The sequence below is a fragment of the Peromyscus californicus genome, unplaced genomic scaffold (assembly GCF_007827085.1).
Source record: "Peromyscus californicus insignis strain IS unplaced genomic scaffold, ASM782708v3 Scaffold_6__1_contigs__length_162567912, whole genome shotgun sequence".
NCBI classification, from domain to species: domain Eukaryota; kingdom Metazoa; phylum Chordata; class Mammalia; order Rodentia; family Cricetidae; genus Peromyscus; species Peromyscus californicus.
In genome coordinates, this window is record NW_026294584.1 from 48,173,743 (window position 1) to 48,192,985 (window position 19,243).

A 19,243-nucleotide genomic window follows, 5' to 3' on the forward strand; every position below is an offset into this window, starting at 1 on the left:
AATGATACATACTTTAATAAAAATTTATCTTCATATAGAGAAAACATAGTACAATGGTTAAGAGAAATTATAAATTATAAAATTTAAGGTGTCTCATTCAAAGACAAAATAAAAAGCCCTAACACTAACCTAATTACATAATTTCTATAACTAATTCCACTTAGTTCAAACATGAAGAAAAGTATTACTACCCAAATATGTGCATAGAAACACACAAACAAATTGCTCTAAACAAATTTAAGGGCTGTTACCCAACCTGAGTCCTAAGCATCTGTTGTACAGAGACGCTGCTAGTTACACTAGAGAATCTAACAGCTGTACACTACGGTCAGCTATCAGACTGTTTAAACAGAAAATGCTGAAAAGACCTATACTCTAAGAGGAGAAATGGAAGACAAGAAGAGCATCAAAGGTGGGAACAGCGTATGCCAAATGACTTCATATAATTCGGAACTCATTGGTTCAAACAAAAAGATAGTCTGAATTAACAAAAATAATGACAGAAAATGAGACAGAGGCCAGAAGAAAGAGACCAATAGAAATTAGCAATATTTAACAACTTTTTTTTAACATTTATTATTGTTTGTGTGTGCACACACGTGCATGTGGAGTCAGTTCTCTTTCTACCACATGTATTCACATATACAAACACATACACACAAATAAATAAATACATATCAAAAAATGTATAAACCCTATATATAAAATTTATAAACACATTTTCATAAAAAAGTTTTGTTAACATTTTTTAAGTGCTATTCCAAGAGTAAATATCTTTAAATTAACCTGAACAGTTGAAATCAAGAGCAGGGTAACTCCTCAAAAGCTAAATATATAAGCACGTCTATTTTACTTAAATAAATAAATAAAATAGACAACATAAAGCATAATGTTATTATCTCTAAAGAGACTGGCTCAGTCCAAGTTCAAACACCTGGTGTGCTAGTCAATTTGACCACAAGCTAGGGTTAGCTGGGAGGAGGGAACCTCAACCGAGAAATAGGCATCATCAGATTGGCCTATAGGAAAGTCTATGGAGCATTTCCTTGAATAATGATTGATGCCAGAGGGCCCAGCCCACTGTAGGTGGTACCACTCCTGGAGAGATGGCCTTGGGTTGTATTGCAAGCTAAGTGAGCCATAAAGAGCAAGCCAATAAGCAGCATTCCTCCATGAGCTCTACTTCAGTTCTTGCCTCAGCTCCTGTCCTGATGTCCCTTCATGATAAACTGTAAGCCATAAGCTTTTCCTCAAGTTGCAAAATTCTGCTGATGGTGTTTACGTCAGCAGCAGAAAGCTAAATGGGACACCTGGTGAATGGCGATCTAACAAGAGGGACTAAAGAGAGGGGACACAGTGGAAAAGGGATCAAGTCTCCTAAGTCTTTCAAGTTATTAGATTTGACAACTATAAGGAGTCAAGATTAAATTTAATATTTTATTTTAAATACATAGAAACCAAAATTCAAAACTATCTGTAAACAAGCAGTGTAAGTCATATAATTGGGCCTCTGTTGTGATCTTTAAATACTGAGACAAATTTTGCCCTCTCCTAACTTACCAAGTCAATGCTTAGGATTTTACATTCCTTTGTTCCTTAGTGACAATGTTAACTAACCAAAAAAATAGTTTGATGGAGGTTTTAAAAAATCTTTTGAACATAAGACTATTATACAATATTATACAATGGAAGGACCAAATAAAAATTCATTTGGGGGTACTGAAAAATGGGATAGAAAAAAACTGAGGGTCTAGTTTCCTAGTTTATTAAATTCAAAACATAGTATATTTTAGTTACATTAAACATAAGGTAAATATATATAAAGATGCCAATATAATAATGGACAATTCCAAATTTCAATGGCATGTTGCTATATACATAAAAGCTTATGTACTCTGCTTCTAAATGAATATATTTCCTTATAATTGGATAGGTTTATTTAGATGAATTCACTTTAATTTTTCGTGTTTACCAAAGTCTTAAAAACCTTGGGATACCACAAATGATATATTTAAATTACTGACATAGAAAACTTGTCTTCACAGAATACATTTTATTTTGTATAAGCTTCAAATATACATCAATATTTAAACTACTACTATGCTATTTTAAATATGGCCAACTTTAAGTGGCACAATTAGCTTTTTACAGGCAAGAAAACAAATGCCTCAGCAAAGGTGAAGTGTTTGTAGCTGGCAAATGCTTTAACTGGTGTTCTCACAACCCTAGAACTATGTAACATAAAACGAAAATAAATACCTTGATTTCCACTGGTATCACAAAAGTAATTTTTTTGTTTGTTTGTTTTGTTTTGTTCTTTGAGACAGAGTCTCTCTACATAGTCTTAGTGCCCTGTAACTCACTATATAGACCAGAGTGGTCTTGAACTCACAAAGATCCACCTGTCTCTGCCTTCCAAGTGCTGGGTTACAGGCGTGTATCACCACACCTAGCTAAGAATTATTAATAATGAAGTTGAAAGACATCTAAAGATGTGGCGAGCCTTCCTACACAATGGGTAAAGCCTCCATTTATTCATTCTGTCTCTGTAATGAAGTTTAACTTTCAAAAAGATATTATATATTAAAGTTGACTTAAACACACAATTGCTTTTTTGATGTGCATTCTCTTCTAGGAAATAAGGACCCCAAGAATCTTATTCTTTAAAAACATGTTATTCATGCATTTCTTTTTTGTTTGTTTTTTTGTTGTTGTTGTCGTTTTTTGGTTTTTCGAGACAGGGTTTCTCTGTGTAGTTTTACGCCTTTCCTGGAACTCGCGCTGTAAACCAGGCCTGCCTCTCGAGTGCTGGGATTAAAGGCGTGCGCCACCACCGCCCGGCCTCATGCATTTCTTTATATGAGTGGTGCATGCACCTTTTTGTGTGCTCCTATGTGCACACATGGAGGCCAGAGGAAGAACCTGAAAGGCTTACTTTCTTATTCCCCACCATATTCCCTTGAAACAGCCCGTCTTAATGAATCTGAAGCTAGGCTGATGTTGAGAAATCATTTTATCTATCTTCAGACATTCCTCTTCTATTGTGGACAAAAGATTTATAATCTGCATTTTTATTTGTGCATTAAACTCAAAGTTGTTTACTAGTAATCAAGTGTCCCCTTCCTAACTGCCAGCACTAAGGTTACAGGTGTGCAGAGATTTCAACTCCAGTCTTCGTGCTTTTGTGACAAGTATCTTACCCGCTGAGTTATTTTCCAAGGCCCTCACATCCTATCTTCAACTATGCCTCTCTTGACTTAATTCAATGAGAAACAAAATACAATGGTGCACTTTTAATATAAAAGTGCCTTAACAGAGCTTAGGGTTTAGATAAGCAGGGGATACTGGGTTCCCTGTTCAAACAGCTAGTGCCTGTCTGTCTAGGTCTTTTAGCTACCTTTCATTCAAACCTAAGGTTTTGTTCAGGGAGACCTGTTTGTGTTGACTGCTCTAAGACCACACTGAAGTTTAATCTCAGGATGGAAAAATACAGGCCATAGTATGCTACATGACTAAGTATATGTATTGAAGGGAGTGGGTAACAAAAATTAGGCAACATGAAGATTGTGCCTCCCTGGGTACTCAGCAAATGGTGAAGAGGGCAACAGGACCCCCATTGGGAACATAAGAATGACTGTTTTGCACCTAATGGGAGTACTTAATCAGCCTACCTGTCACTTTGTCTGAGCTGGTGATCTACCTAGCAAGGTCATAAACTGCCTCACTTTTGTCACTGAGTCTCTGGTACTAGTTACTTGGAAGTGGGGGTCCCATTATCCTCATCTAACTTTCTAACCAAATCCTTTAGATAAGTGGCTCTAGTGACTTTTTTAACTGTAGTCAACTTAAGTGGGGCACGAATCTCCAGATGACGTAATAGCTCCCCACTATCTATGCACATGTGCAGTAACTACATATAAATCAGAACGGGGCAGGGACTGAAATAAAGACAGAATTCAAAAGAGAAAACCAAACCCCTAGCAATTAACTAACTTTAATTTAAGTATCCTAGTTTGGCAGACTTTTACCCATTCAATTACTAATAAAAAGCTCTGGGCTTTATGCAAAAAATGAAAATGGAGATTGTAAATCACTTGTCTACAATAAAGAGAAGAAAGTCTTTCTGGAGATCCCTAAAATGCAGGCCACTTTTGTGGCTCCTGTCCGTACTGTAAGAATCCCTGTTTTCTACTACTCCTAAGTTCACTTCTAGCCCTCTAGCTAGCAACACAGCAATGCCTCCACACAAAAACAATGAACATGTAAGATTTTACATAAAATTTCAGAATTCACAGAGTATCTTCATACCTATGAATGATTTAGCAAGTTCTGCTTGAGAGTATCTTGTACATTTTTGACAAACTACACTACACTTTTTTTTTTTTAAATAGCTTTTCGAGACACGGTTTCTCTGTGTAGTCCTGGCTGTCCTGAAACTTGCTCTAAAGACCATGCTGGCCTTTAACTCATAGAGATTCACCTACCTCTGCCTCTCAAGTGTTAGGATTAAAGGCATCCACCACCATCGCCTGGTCCTCTTTTGATACTTAGAGGTACCAAGTAATGCCAAGGAATCCAAAGAGGATTAATGCAATAATTCCTCCCAATCTATTCAATTACTAAGGCATTCAGATGGCACCTGTCTATCAGAGCACATGTAATTTTCAGTACTAATATGGCCATGCTCTTTCAAAAGGGAGTTAGAAATGGTGGTCAGTGGTAAACTGTTTGCCTAGCACCCACAAGACCCTGGATTTGATCTACAATACAACAAAAAGATGACAATAACAACAATGGTGGTGGTGACGACAATATACACTTCCTCTCCATGGAATAAAACTGATAAATTCCTATAGACGTTTTCCTTTCCATATCTTTACTATAGTATACTAGTGCCCTCTATCTGCAGTTGAAGGAAGCTTAGACACTATTAATTATTGCAAAGTTACAACTCTGAATGAAGTACAAGAGATTTTCAGTCAAATGATTTTACTTAATAAAAATGATTGTGACTGGCATTAACTTCTTTTCTAGCAATTCCTCCTTTAAAATTCTGGGATAGTTTAAACCTTTTAAATGATGGCAAAGTGTGGTGAGTCTAGTCTTTAAAGTGCCAGGGATTTTGGTCAGAATCTGGTCTCTATAGTGCATTTGTGTGGACTACATGTTAACACTTAGCTCTGTTTAGTTTTCTTAACTGAAGTAATAATGACACTATCTTCCATACAGGACTATTAAGATTAAATAAGCATATCGAATTTTCATTCACATCTTCCTTTCACTTCAGTCTGAACTTGACATCTTCATTTTCCTACATGGACTACATGAGCCACATCAAGCCAGGACCACCTACACTGTGCGATGTATACTCTGTGATTCTTACCACTAGGCCTGCTCAGTGTCCACAGCACAATAGCCCAACCAGGTACTATTCCTTTTATAATCTTCAGCGGTTGCACAAATAATGTCTCAATCTACATTTTACAGCCCCAAGCTAAAAAATACCCAAACTTATGCATTACAACTGATGGCTTCGTTTCCTGCTCTCAGCACTTGTATTCCATCGTTTCAAAGCAACTTAATCATGCAGAAAAACTGTTTTTAATAAGACCAATGATGTATATAAATGCTGAGTATATCAGAAATGTTTACTACAATAATCTCATTCTTTTATCAAGTACCACAGAAGTGGCAGGTAATGAGCAATAGCACATGGTTCATCATCTAGAAAGAGTAGGGGGTCAGTTTGTTCAACTCAAAAGATGGCTGGATTTAGCTTTTATTCCTAACTTCGACATAAAGAAACTTCCTGCTATTTACCACATAGTGATTTTATGTTTTATGCTGGCATCTATTTATATATGTATATACATATACATACCCATTATGTATAAATGTGTAAGAAATACTCACATTTAACTAGTCTTTAATATTTAGATAATCTTCAGTATTAAAGGGAATAAATAGACAGTTGCTTTAAAATTTTAAACCCAAGAATTTGTTTGAAGAAAGACTCTGACAATAATCTGTGTAATTTTTATTGATACATTTGAAAGCTGGTTATTTTACTAGACTCTACTATCTAAAGCTAGACATTAAAATATCACGTAAAGAACATTTAGATAGGATACAGTAAAATCATAGCTATTATTTAACTGTATAATGTTTGACAACTTACAGCAAAACTTAACCTTACAGTTTAAGGCATGAAAATCATCATATCATCATGAGACTTTGTACTACAAATTATAATCTGTTTAAACACTCATTTAATATGTACCACCCAGACCATGTAAAGGTTGAAGACAGGAAGACTGTCTGTTCCCAAGTTAAGACTCTAAATATGTTACACTCTCTCCTCACAGGATGTAACATCAGTGATCCCCCTGGACTAAACAGCTGTGCACACTTATAACCTGAACACATAACCCTTCAGATGACTACCTTTTTTCTTTATAATATGCTTTCTCCTTTATGTTAGGGAGAAACCTTAAAGTGGGTGGCAAGAGCTTTTCAAAATCTAACCCTCCTTGATTTCCTTTTTCCCTACCAACACAGGGTTCTTATTTGGTAAAAGCCAAGACCTTGCTCTTTAGCCCAGACTGTGATCTTAAACTTGTGACCCTCTTGCATCAATCAGCCTCTCAAGTGCTAGGATTAGAGATGTGAGCGTTGTATCCAGCTCTGTGACTTCTTTTCAACATGAAAGGCTGTCCCCATCTGTAAATAAGAGCTCAGAGTGAAGGCATTAAGAAGCTAAGTGTTACTAAGGAGCAGTGAGCAACAGAAATTCAAATTTAGCCATGCCTGGTAGCACACACCTTTAATCCCAGGACTCAGGAGGCAGAGGCAGAAGGATCTCTAAGTTCAATGCCAGCCTGGTCTACACAGTGAGTTCCAGGCCAGTGAAGGCTACTTTATAAGACCCTGTTTTAAAATAAAATAAAATAAAAAACATATTCAGAACCTATGACCTGACATTTATATATAGCTGAAAATGGTGCATAAATGATAGATCTTTTTATGAATTTTGTCTAAAAAATACATACACAATGAGAAGAATGACAAGCAGGAGGGAAAGACATCTCACTAGAGTAGTATCAGTACTTAATCAGTACTTACGTATCATACCTTTGCAATGGCGTCACTTTGTTCTTATTCTTATCAACTGAACCCGTAGATAGCTGAAGAAAATTGGGATTTAATTTATATAATTCTTGAAGTAGTTTCTGTTCATACTCTTGGTGTTTACCCGCCTAATGAAAGAAGAAATTAAAACTGCAGTGGGATTCAAAAAACCATCTGGTATGAAATGTTTGGCTACTTTCTAATTATTAAAGGTACCATAAAGAGAACATTAGAGTTTTCTCACAGAGCCAAAGAAACCTCGGGATGATGCTACAAAACTTTTAGACCAACAAGTTTTTCCAGCCAAATACACTACAGATACTCCACAGACCAAAGCATTCCCTCAGAACCGTATGTAGAGAACAATGTCACCATATCAGTGCATCAGAAAGAGGCCACTGAGATAGCTCAGTGGGTAAAAACACCTGTTGGCAAGTCTGACAACCTAGAGTTTGATCCCTGAAAAACACATATGGTAGGAGAGAACCAACCCCACAAGCTATCCTCTGACCTCCACATATGGGCTGTGGCATGTGTGCATGTGCACACATTTTTATGCACATGTGAACACACACATATAAATGACTAAATAAATATAATAAAAAATGTAAAGTCCTTGCAGTTTCTCTCACACAACTAAGTCCGCAGTCACTAATGAGTGTTCTGATGCCCCAGTTAGCTTTAATTGTCAACTTGACACAACTTGGAATCACCTAAGAAAGAAATGCCAATGGAGGGATTGCCCAGATCAGTGGCCTGTCTGTGGAGAATTATTTTGAGGGTTAACTGATGTAGGAGAGCCTGGCCCAGCACACTGTGGACAGTACCATTCCTAGGCTATAAAAGAAAACTAGCTATAGATAAGCAGGTCAGCAGCAAAGCAAGCAGCATTCCTCCATGAGTTCTTGCCCAGACTTCCCTCAAAGATCAACTACAACCTGTGAGCTGAAATAAACCCCTTTCTTCCCATAAATTGCTTTTGGTCATGCTACTTGTCACAGCAATTAGAAGGAAACCGGAACATCTGATGATTAAACAAAATTCATCAATAGATGTCTGCTTTTATTTAGAAATCAACAGCACAATGAATCCAGTTTTCTTACATTTTTTTCTTTATCTTGACACTAGATAAAAATGCCATTAATTTGTTTTTATTCTCTACTTTCTCCCTACCTATAACAAAATAAAAATGAATGTCTTCAACTACTCTAAACCAGGAAGAAGCAGTTCACAGACAGTCTCTCCTTGTGTCCCAATGCCTCACTGGGACACAGCCTGGCTACTCATTTATATACTATCTATCTGCTTCCTTGCTACAAAACTGGAGTAAAGTCTTACAGTAAGATAGTGGAGCACAGTGACAGGTGCTGCACAGTCTAGAAATCCCAAAATACTTCACTAGGCTGGCCTTTACAGAAAACCTTGCTGGCACCCACTACCTATCCCAGAAACACTGCCTTACTCTAGTTGGTTGGGGTAGCTTTCTATCAGAAGGCAATGTCACAAATGGTACAGGAGAAATCAGACAAGGATCACTGTAGAAGCAAACCGTAAACAAAAACAAATGGAATGAAAAGACTTCTCAGTACTTTTTACCATCTCTATATGTGTCTTGACTAAAAGAACTTTTCACTTAATGATGGAAGTATCAACTACGTTAAAACTGTGATTTAAGTATATACTGTAGCAAAATGGAAATACAACAAAATAAAATAAAATCAAAATATGAAGTGAGGGTGGTTATCATCTAACTTAGCACAAACTGCATCACGTACAGCACACACATACTGCTTCCTACTCTGACACACAAGCTGGTTACTCAATTTTGAGTTATACAGTAACAAAGAAAGATGGTTTTTGATTTTGACATGATACAACTTACTCAAATGTTCTTTCCATACTGAGAAATATTTCAGCAAAGAAACTATCAGAATAATCTTAAAACTCAGGTAAAAAGAACATACTATGAATGTGTTTTAAGATAAGAAAAATATATTTTGATGTGAATTTTATATCTTTAAAGCATAAACCACCTAGAAAATTCTTTCTGTAATCAACACTTCAGGAGCTATTATGGCTCACTCTGATATATAAGTGATTATGGAGCAGTTCATTCAGGCAGTTAAAAAAAAATTCACCACATGCATTTTTCTCCTATTGTTGAACAACAGATTTACATGAGATCAACTTGGACCTGGAAATCCTTAGACAAACTTTCACTGTAATAGCAGGTGAGTGTTAAATATATAGACATGACTTAAAATGCAGTTTGAAATGTTTCTATCTAGATTTTATCCAAGAAGGCTAACCCAGGAGCTGGGGAGATGACTCAGTGGGCAGAGTACTGTTGTAAAAACACAAGGAGCTGAGTTCGGGGCTGTGTGTGTGTGTGTGTGTGTGTGTGTGTGTGTGTGTGTGTGTGTGTAAACAAAACAGAATAAGTATGGAGAAGACAGTAGGAAACTATGTACTCCTTGGTCAGCCAGTCTCAGATCAACCAAACAGACCCTGTCTCAAAAATTAAGGTGGAGAGACATCTAGAAAGACTTTCCATGTTCTATGTGTACCTCTGGTTTCCACAGGTGCATGCACAGGGGAGGGCACCTGCACACACCTATATACGCCCTATATATGCACACACACTCAAAAAACAAAGTTTCACTTAAAGAAAAAAATCACTCATGAACAAAACTTTTTGAAGTTATTAACTAACAAAGATGTATTTTGTTTGCCCTGTTGAGTACCATTATTTTAAACACTGTTTTTTAATTTCAAAGACAATGTTGTCAAAAATCACCAACATGGTTATTATAATGAATGGGACTTAATCTGTATTAACTCCAAGTCAAAAGAGACAAAGCTTCATGCTTTTTACAATCTGCCTTTAAAGAAGCTCATATAGTTTCTAGTTTGACCTGGAATAAAAAGTAGCAATGAATGCCCCCCACCTTCTAAATGAGAAGTATTCCTGCAAAAGTCCACAGCAACAATCTGAAGTCCTCATCTACAAAAGGGAACTGCAGCATTGTGCTTTGGTATAATCCTCATTTTAATATGCCGTATGGTCAACATTTTTACTTGTAAAAGCATGTTTATACTACAAATTGAAAGGAGACAGGAGAAAAGGAAACGTAAAAAAGAAGACAGGATATTAAGCCTTCAAGTCACCTTTTATAGGGCACTGACTACTCTGTGGGCACTTTCAAAGGAGAGTCACAGCTTAAAAATGGGATCAGCATCATTGGACAGATTATTATTATTTTCTAGAATATTCTATAAAGAGTAGATGTTGAACCAAAACAGACAAGAGCAACAACAAAAAACCCCAACTAATAATTACTGTAACTCCTTGGCTTTCTTATTGCTGACGTTCTCCTTTAGGTGGACTCCCGAAGTGTTTCCTGTGGTCAGTCAGATTCCCGTTTGAATACAAGCTGGCACATTAAACCTCTGGAGCATTTTGCAACAAATCAATCTGCTGATTTACTAATGTCGTCTTCTGACTTAGCTGACCACAGACTCGTTCTTATTGGAACCATGTCCACAGAAGAGACATTTTAAGAGACACTTTGGAAATGCTACTTTAAAGTAATATCGGTTTCATAAACTCAAATTTTCGTTTTTGCCTTTATAATTTTAACTTTAAAAGTAATTCCTTTTGTACTAAACTAGTAATTCACATGAGTTTACTACCTGCATTTCCTCTTTTGTGAAGCTGGCTGCCTCATCTCCCAATTCATGCAGATACATGCAGTCAGGCTTTGGGCACTGCATATTCTTTAAGAAGTAACTGCAGTATTTTGTTGTACCTAAAGACGCCTGTAAGAAGAAGAGTGGAACAGGGGAAAGAACACTCAAAACATGAATTGATACCACAATGTCAATTTCCATAATTAATTTACTTTATTTATTACTTTACCTAAAATGAAACACAGACAGAACAAAGCATGACTGAGAACACTAGGGAGCTGAACTATTACTGGTGGACTTATTGTAGATGTTTACTTAGAAGATATAGAGAAAACATCCAAGTGAATGGTTTCCAGAGTTTGCAAATTCAAATCTTCTTATCTAGGCATCAGGGGCAGAGAAAAGCCTGTTTCATGTATATAAGTATTTCAGTACAGAAGAAAGGAAATTCCTTTTTCTAAGGATGCCATCCTTCTTCCATTTACATTGGTTGGGATTATTTGCCCAAACATAAACAAATCATAACTATTACCCAATTCTGATGAGAACAGTTCTATTTTCATAAAATAAGAAAAACATGAGTTAAAATGTTAAAGTATTATCCTCTAGATAATGTGCATTCCCACTCAATAAATAAAATAGAGCCCTACTTAGTACTAAATAATTTGTGTATAACAGGTTGGTATGGAAACCAAAAAGACAACCTTTAAATTAAATGCCCTCAAAGTTACCTTTTAAATGCCAGGTACTCCTCTACTTTTTAATCTTAACGCTTCCTCTTAAAAGACTGAAAATAATCAAGAGAAACATATTACCTTCAGTGTCCTGCCATCTACCACCACATTGTTGACACACTGTATTGCTCTGAGAGCATCTTCTGACCGGATATAGGTTACATAAGCACTGGCACTCGGACCCTAAAGCAAAGCACATCCCATTCCACTGTTGTTAGTTTCAAATTAATGCTGAAAAATAAAATTCTTTTGCAACCTGCCTAAGAACTCTAAAAGTTTTTATTTTACTACTGACATTGTTAATAACAATGGTAATAATTAAAACAGTTTTTGATATAATGTTGTTCCTTCTATTAGTTCATTTAAAAGTAATCATACTTGAACTTTATCTAGCTAAAGTGGATTATAACACAGATAAATAAAATAGTATCTTTCCTCCCCCCACCCCCTATTTTTCAAAAGTAACTCGACAGGCTCATCAAAGTTAAAAAAAGGTTTAGAAGTGAAATTTTAAAAGGTCAGATTTAAAGACACTGTATCAAAGTAAATACTCTCAAAAATAAACATGATCTGTACATGTTATTAACTAATACCAGTTTAACAAAGCTGCTGTATTAAGTTTTCAATATCTAAAATTAATACTGACTATAAATAATTATCTAGTTATCAGGTTGCATGGTAACCACCCCCACCCCTTAACCCCTTCAATAAACTTTTGTTTTCTATTTCCCTCTTATTCCATCAAGCCATTCACTCTACGTCCTGAGGGATCAAATGAACATACAAACTCCCCAGCCCACCAACAGAGGTCACTATACTGTATAACTCCTTTGACCCTCAAGCTTTCTGATTGCAGAAAGCAAATTTTCCTTCTGACAGCCCAGGTCAAGCCCAGACCATAGGGAGGAAACGCAAAAATCCCTATAATGAGTTACCTGTGAGCCTGCATATGATGTGCTATTATTGATGACAACTTTATGTATTTTACCAAACTTCCCAAAATACTCTGGTCGTTTTAAAACCTATAAAAGAAGAAGAAATAAGGCATAAACTGTCCCCGCTTTAATCATCTTTATCCTTATAATGGGGACATTTACCATCCCTTGTAAGTGAAAAGCACACTGGTAATTTTTTAAGTTTCTAATTAATGTGACTACCTCCTAAGTGCATTTATGTAGCTAACTCACAGGATATTTTAAGAGCCTAACTAAGAGCTATTCTTTTTTTTAAAAAAAAAAAAAAAACACTAAATAGGAACTGAGATTTAATTTTGGCATTACTATGTTCTAATGTCTTCATCAATACCTTACCTTCACAGAAACTGTACTGTCACCAATAAATGATTTTATGAGGCAGTAATGATCAAAACAATGATCAAAATTATATACAGGAACAGAGAGGCAAAGAACAGACATAAGCAATGACATTTATGTCTCATAAATCTATTGTATATTACACTAAGGCCCTGCTTATAAATTCCAAATATGCTAATAGCATCCCCTCAATCCTCTATGCTTTATGATCTATCACTATGTGTATAATTTCCTATGTCAGTAAATTCACTATTTTGCAAGGATCTCATGGATTACTCCCTCCTCACAATCTTTGCTGCTAAGTTAGTGCTAAGTTCTATCTAGAAAGCCAACTGACATCCTTCCTCTAGTGCCTCAGTCACTTCTTGGGGTTTTCCTGCCCTCGCCTCTCTCTTACCTCTGGTACTTGGTGATTACTACAGAGCTCTTTTAGATTTTCTTACAAACTTCCATAACCTTGACTAATGTGATCAGAATATTAAATGATACAAAACCTATCCATGACTTGGAACTCCCTCAACATTAAATTTTGGTCTTTTCCTAGAACTTTACAGACAGCAACCTCTTTCTCAAATGAACAGTCTATGTTATGCCATTAATTCTTAACCGTTTTCAATACAATACACACTAATCACACTATTTTGGGTGGTGTTTATAAGATTACACACAGGCAGTTTTAATTGACTAAAAGGTTCCACTTTTTTACCTACCCAGACCCCTTGACTTATAGAACAATAATGGTAGCTAATGAAATGAAACCTCGTCCCCAGATTGTTTCAGGGGTTAAGGATGGAGAAGAAAATAGTTTGAAAAGGGGTTTTCTGGCCAGTAAAATTTGAAACTGCATTCAATATTCCAGCTGGAAGAATATCAATTCAGCTAACAGGCTCATAGCTAAAACACCTGTTTCCCATGGCTGGCAGCGCATGGCTGTTCTTCAGCAGCAGCTCTTCTCCTAAGTGATTTTATAGCAGCAGTTCTCAATGAAGGAAGCACTGAAGGGGCCACCATAGAGATCAGGGGAAGTTTTAATTGGGGAGGGAGGGAACTTTAAAGTTCAGAGGTTGGAAGCCAGGGAATGATTCTTGCATGGCTCAAACTAGCCCTGCCCAACAGTGGTCCTTGGTACCTTCTCAATGTCCTATAAGACATGCGTGTAGCTATGAGGCCTGTCTATAGTTAAGGGAAGTTAGAAACTTCATATTATACAGAAACAAAGTATTTTCTCAGTTTTGACATAAATTGAATTTATAGATAATATGTAATTAAGGAAAGACTACACATACTTTGAAATTTACTAGTTGTTTTGCAGAAATCACATCATTTCATGGAAACTTAAGTTGCGAATACATATACCTGTAACAATCTACATCTCTAACTGCTACATTTTGTAGTGTAAAAACACTACTCCAAGAATTTGAATATTAATGCAAATCATTTCAGAGACAAGTTAAAAAAGAAATTCGTATCATCCAATAGGTCTAAGACAGACCTAAGAATTGACAAAGTAAACTCCAAAGTAATAATAATGCTTCTGGCTTAAAAGGCCACACAAGGAGATAGGCTCTAGAGTAGCTGTGACCAAGCACTTACATGCAGAAAGGTCTTTTCATCACTGTTTTCCTTGAGATTTTTTATACACACACACACACACACACACACACACACACACACACACACACACACACACACTGAAATATACAGGGGGAGATACCATCAAGAATACATTTTTTATTGTATTAATGATTAATTAAAACACTGAATTATTCCTGTTCGTAAGTCTTTTCAAGGAAAGTGGAATGTCTTTTTGGGATTTTGTTCATACTTTTAGTTTTTTATCTAAGTGTCCTGTTCATATGTGCACTTCTTGTCTCAAGGATTTCTTCATCCTTGTCTTTTGAAGGTGTTGTACATGCCAGGTGTGGTGGTAGCAGCACTTGGGGAGGCAGAGGGAGGTAGATCTCTGAGTTCAAGGCTAGGCTGGTCTACAGAGAGAGTTCCAGGACAGGCAGGGCTACACAGAAAAACGCTGGGCAGAGAGAGGAATATAAGGCGGGAGGAGACAGGAATTGGTGCTCTTGCAGAGGATCTGTCAGGCTAAGGAGTTGATGAGGTAGGTAAGAGGTGGTAGCTGTGGCTTGTTGTTTCTGATCTTTCAGCTTTCACCCTGAGATCTGACTCTGGGTTTTTATTATAAGACCATTTAGGATTTGTGCAACAATCCCACCTGACACAAGAGCATTTAGGGCACAGGGGAGAACACTAGCCCAAGGAAGCCTGTGTCATTTTCATTCAACAGAGAAACAGTGGCATACGTGGCCAGACAGGTCGTTTGCCATAAGGTCATGTAGTAGGCAGGCCCTTATGAGGATTTGAGTTTTACTCTGATTAAGAAAAGCAGAAGACTACTGTAAGAAAATGAAGGATACAATCTGTTTGGCTATGGGGTAGAGTACAGGCTTATAGGAGTAAAAACTCGGGGGACCATTATTTGGAGAGCAGTAGTGCCTGTGTCAAATGCTGTTGACTGGTCCAATAAAATTAAGTCATTAAGAAAAAGATAGGTAGACAGGCAGTGGTGGTGCACGCCTTTAATCCCAGCACTTAGGAAGCAGAGACAGGCAGATCTCTGTGAGTTTGAGGCTTGCCTGGTCTACAAAGCAAGATACAGGACATCCAGGACTACACGGAGAAACCCTGTCTCAAAAAACTAAAAAAATTTTAAAAAAGAAAAGAAATGGAAGAAAAAAACAGGTAATATTTCAACCAAGAGCAGCAGTGGTTCTGGATTCTGGTTGAATTACTAAAATGGAAGTAATTTGGGGGCTTTGGCAAGTTATCAATACAGGTCCTTCCCCAAAACATTCTGATTCAAGTACTCTATACCAAACAAGAATGCATAGTAAAGTGCAAACGAATGGGATCTAACAACAACAACAAAAAGAAGGCATTTTATACAATGTTAGTTTTTTATGAACCACTTTTAGAGTTGAAGAGTTGAAGACCACTGACTTATGGAAATAGTTTCTGGTAAACATCTGGGCATAACACCTTCATGACAAAACAAGATAGGTATAAAATTACATTGGCATGCCCATATGATAGCCAAAATGGTATTTCCAGAGCACAGACCTAGCATGTCATTCTATTCTTGAGAACATTCAACAGCTTTTCACTGCCTTTAGGATCAAATGCAACTCCTCAACATTGTTGGCAAACCTCATGATTAAGTGCCACTCAACCTGCCCCAACCACATCGCACCACTGAACGCTAACCTTCCAGACAAAGAAATCAGATTGCAGAAAGAGGTCTTTCTTATTCAGAAACCCTTGGACATTCCCTACGCAGCAAACACTTTAGCCCAAGGATAGCAAAGATGAGCATACCTTCCCTGCAATTGTCTGCTGCTATCCCCGTGTGCCACTAAAGCAACACAGTGCTCCTCACAGAGGACTGTTACCTCTGTAAATAAGCAGGTGCTATTTTGTGTATTGTGTATGCTCAGTGTCTTACATAGTGCCCGGCATGGTGTAGGTACTCAACAGGTTTTAAATGAAAAAAAAAAAAAAAAAAAAAAAAAGAATTGTGTTAACATTAAGTAAAAAGAATTACATAAAAATCTAAGTGTGGTAGCTCACAACACAGACGCCTGAGGCAGAGGGGTTTTCAGGAGTTCAAGGCCAGTGTGGGCAACAGACTGTCTCAAAAGGAAAACTAAAACTTGAATGTGTACATCAATAACACTGGTAAGCCTCTACGTATTAGCAAATGACCAATGGTTGATATGAAAAGGCTGTTACAGCAGAGGGAATTCAAAGAATTTAAACATTCCATATTAACACGAACACTCTAGATTTTGCCTAAACAACTGATAAAACAGAGGCAGAAGTATTCTTTTTGGAACATGGTCAAGCATTCATGGACACTGCTAAGAAAAACAAAAATGTGGCAATCAGAGGCTGCTTAGTGGATAATGAATGGATTAACAAGGCAATCATCAGCACAGAATACACCAGAATATGAGAAGCTCTATCATACTAAACAAGTCACTCAACTTTCTTTTGCCTCAGTTTCTCATTTATAAAATGAAATGTTTGTGCTTTAACAGCTATTTAACTCCTCAAATGAAATGTTCTCTGGAGCTACCACATATCTAGGACACTACCTGATCTTATTTGCTGCCTAGCTAATATTATTAATTCTCAAAGTGGAACTTAATCATCCTTTTCTTGGGGAGGCTTTTTTTTTTAAAGTGTATGTGTGTTTTGCCTATGTGCATCCAATGTGCCTTCAGAGGCCAGAAGAGGATGTCAGATTCCCTGGAACTGGAATTAAACATGATTGTGAGCAACCTGTAGGTGCTCGGAACCAAACTTGGGGTCCTCTGCAAGAGCAATAAGTGCTCTTAATTGCTGAACTATCTCTCCAGCCCCCTACTTCTCAGGAATGTGCGAGCACTTGAATTCTGTCTTCTCTGACCTATACACTTGCTGAGAGTACAGTTAATGTCTGGCTTGCTACCTAACTTATGTTCAGTATCAAACATAGTATGTATTCACAAAATTCAAATTTTAATAAGAATGATTATCTCCACAAACTTGAAATCTTAGGACTTTTAAGATATAATTATCTCTTAATCATCAAATTACCACAGCTTCTGAAATTTTTTTCTATTGACTAATAAAAGAATACACTTGATAACTGATTGTGACATAATGACTAATAAAAGAATACACTTGATAACTGATCGTGACATAAAATTTTCTGACATTCAAAAGCTATTTTAAAACTACATTTTTAGGACTTTAAGATAGATATAGATATATAGATATACATATACATATACATATAATTACCTCTTAATCATCATCAAATTACCACAGCTTCTGAGATTTTTTTCTACTGAATAATAAAAGAATACACTTGATAATCAATCCACTTCTAGATGTGACTTCACATTGCTACTAATACTAGAGATGGCTAAACTAAAGATATATAAAAGCTCTCCGATCAAGATGAAAGTCCCAGCAAGTTACTGAGGTAGCAATTTCAGAAAGGCAAAAGTCATCAGCATGATTAGGGAAAAGGAACAAAAAGACACAAGTGAGTCCGAGCAGTGGCTCAGCAGGTCAAAATTCTTGCTGTGCTTATCTGACAACCCGAACTCTGTCCCTGGAACCCACATAAAGGTCAAAGAAGAGAACCAACTAGGCAGACCACCCCATTATGAGTGTACACACACACACACACACACACACACACACACACACACACACACACACACAGAATAAAACATTGTTTTAAAGGCAAAACTGAAAGGGACAAAGACAGATTAGGGCAAAGTTGTAGTCATATTCAAGAGGCATGGTCACAGGAGAGGTGGGATTATGTCTGCCTAAGAAAAGCAAAAACAATGGAAGCTTACAAACAAGATGGAGTGACTGCTCAAGTTAAGTTGTGGGTCTAAAAGGAACTCTTTCCTTAGTATTTCTTACTCAAGTCCTTTTTTGTTTGAGTGTTTTCTTTGTTTCTTGTGACAGGGCCTCACTGCTCAGGATGGCCCCACACTCATTAAGTAGACAGGATGGTCACAAACTCATTGTCCTCTTGCTGAATGTTCAGATCACAGGTATGAATTCTTGGCCACGCCCTTTGCAAAGAAGCAGGTCTCCTGATAAGATAGAAGCACTACTGCCAAGGTCCCTGAACCTATATTCCTAGTAATTCTTTGTGTGTGGTGCCTGTAGAGGGCAGGACGAGGGAGTGGACATGTACCATGGTACATGTGGAGGTCAGGGGATAGCTTTGCAGAGTTGATGCTCTTCTTCTACCATTAAATGAGATCCAGGGACTGAACTCAGATCATTGAGCCATATTACTGGCCCAGATCCTAGTAATTCTTGATCTTGAATTTTTAATGCTCATGATAGGTTCTTCCAGGTAATAGCTCCCTGAGATTCTCATCTATTGATCTGGAGGAATTTTAAAGCCTTAATATAAATTCAATTGGTGAATATTTATTTTTCTAGTCTTTACAAAAAGAGCCAGCAGGTTCAATTATAGTTAGATATGAAGTTATCCCCTCAAAAAGGATCATATACTGAAGGCTCGGTCTTGTAGCTGGTAGATATGAAAGCTTTGGCCTAATCAATGATCAGTTTGCTAATGGAGTCATAGTTGACTAGATTACTGGGAGGTAGTAGAAAGTACGGAAAGTGGGGCCCATGCAGATGAAGTGGGTCACTGAGGTGTGCCTTTGAAAGGTGTCTTGTTCCCAGACTCTTATTTTGTCTGTGCTGATCAGCATCCTCTCTCACATTCAGTTACCAGCAGGATGATCTCTCTCACCTTAGGCTCACAGCAATGGAGCCAGCTAA

General features: G+C 37.1%; 1 protein-coding gene across 6 annotated transcripts in view; it reads right to left on the reverse strand.

The window, feature by feature from the left end:
* The window catches only part of Cnot4 (CCR4-NOT transcription complex subunit 4), a 114,042-nt gene that overhangs the window by 38,456 nt on the left and 56,343 nt on the right, over window positions 1-19,243 (reverse strand). For 3 of the 6 annotated variants that reach the window (XM_052721154.1, XM_052721156.1, XM_052721158.1), the window contains exons 4-7: window positions 12,488-12,574; window positions 11,634-11,735; window positions 10,822-10,947; window positions 7,132-7,256 (exon numbers count right to left, since the gene is read on the reverse strand). In XM_052721154.1, coding sequence (XP_052577114.1) covers window positions 7,132-7,256; window positions 10,822-10,947; window positions 11,634-11,735; window positions 12,488-12,574 — 440 coding nt within the window. Of the gene's footprint in view, window positions 1-7,122; window positions 7,257-10,821; window positions 10,948-11,633; window positions 11,736-12,487; window positions 12,575-19,243 lie in introns of all 6 variants that reach the window. The other 3 variants (XM_052721153.1, XM_052721155.1, XM_052721157.1) reach the window with 1 other exon arrangement.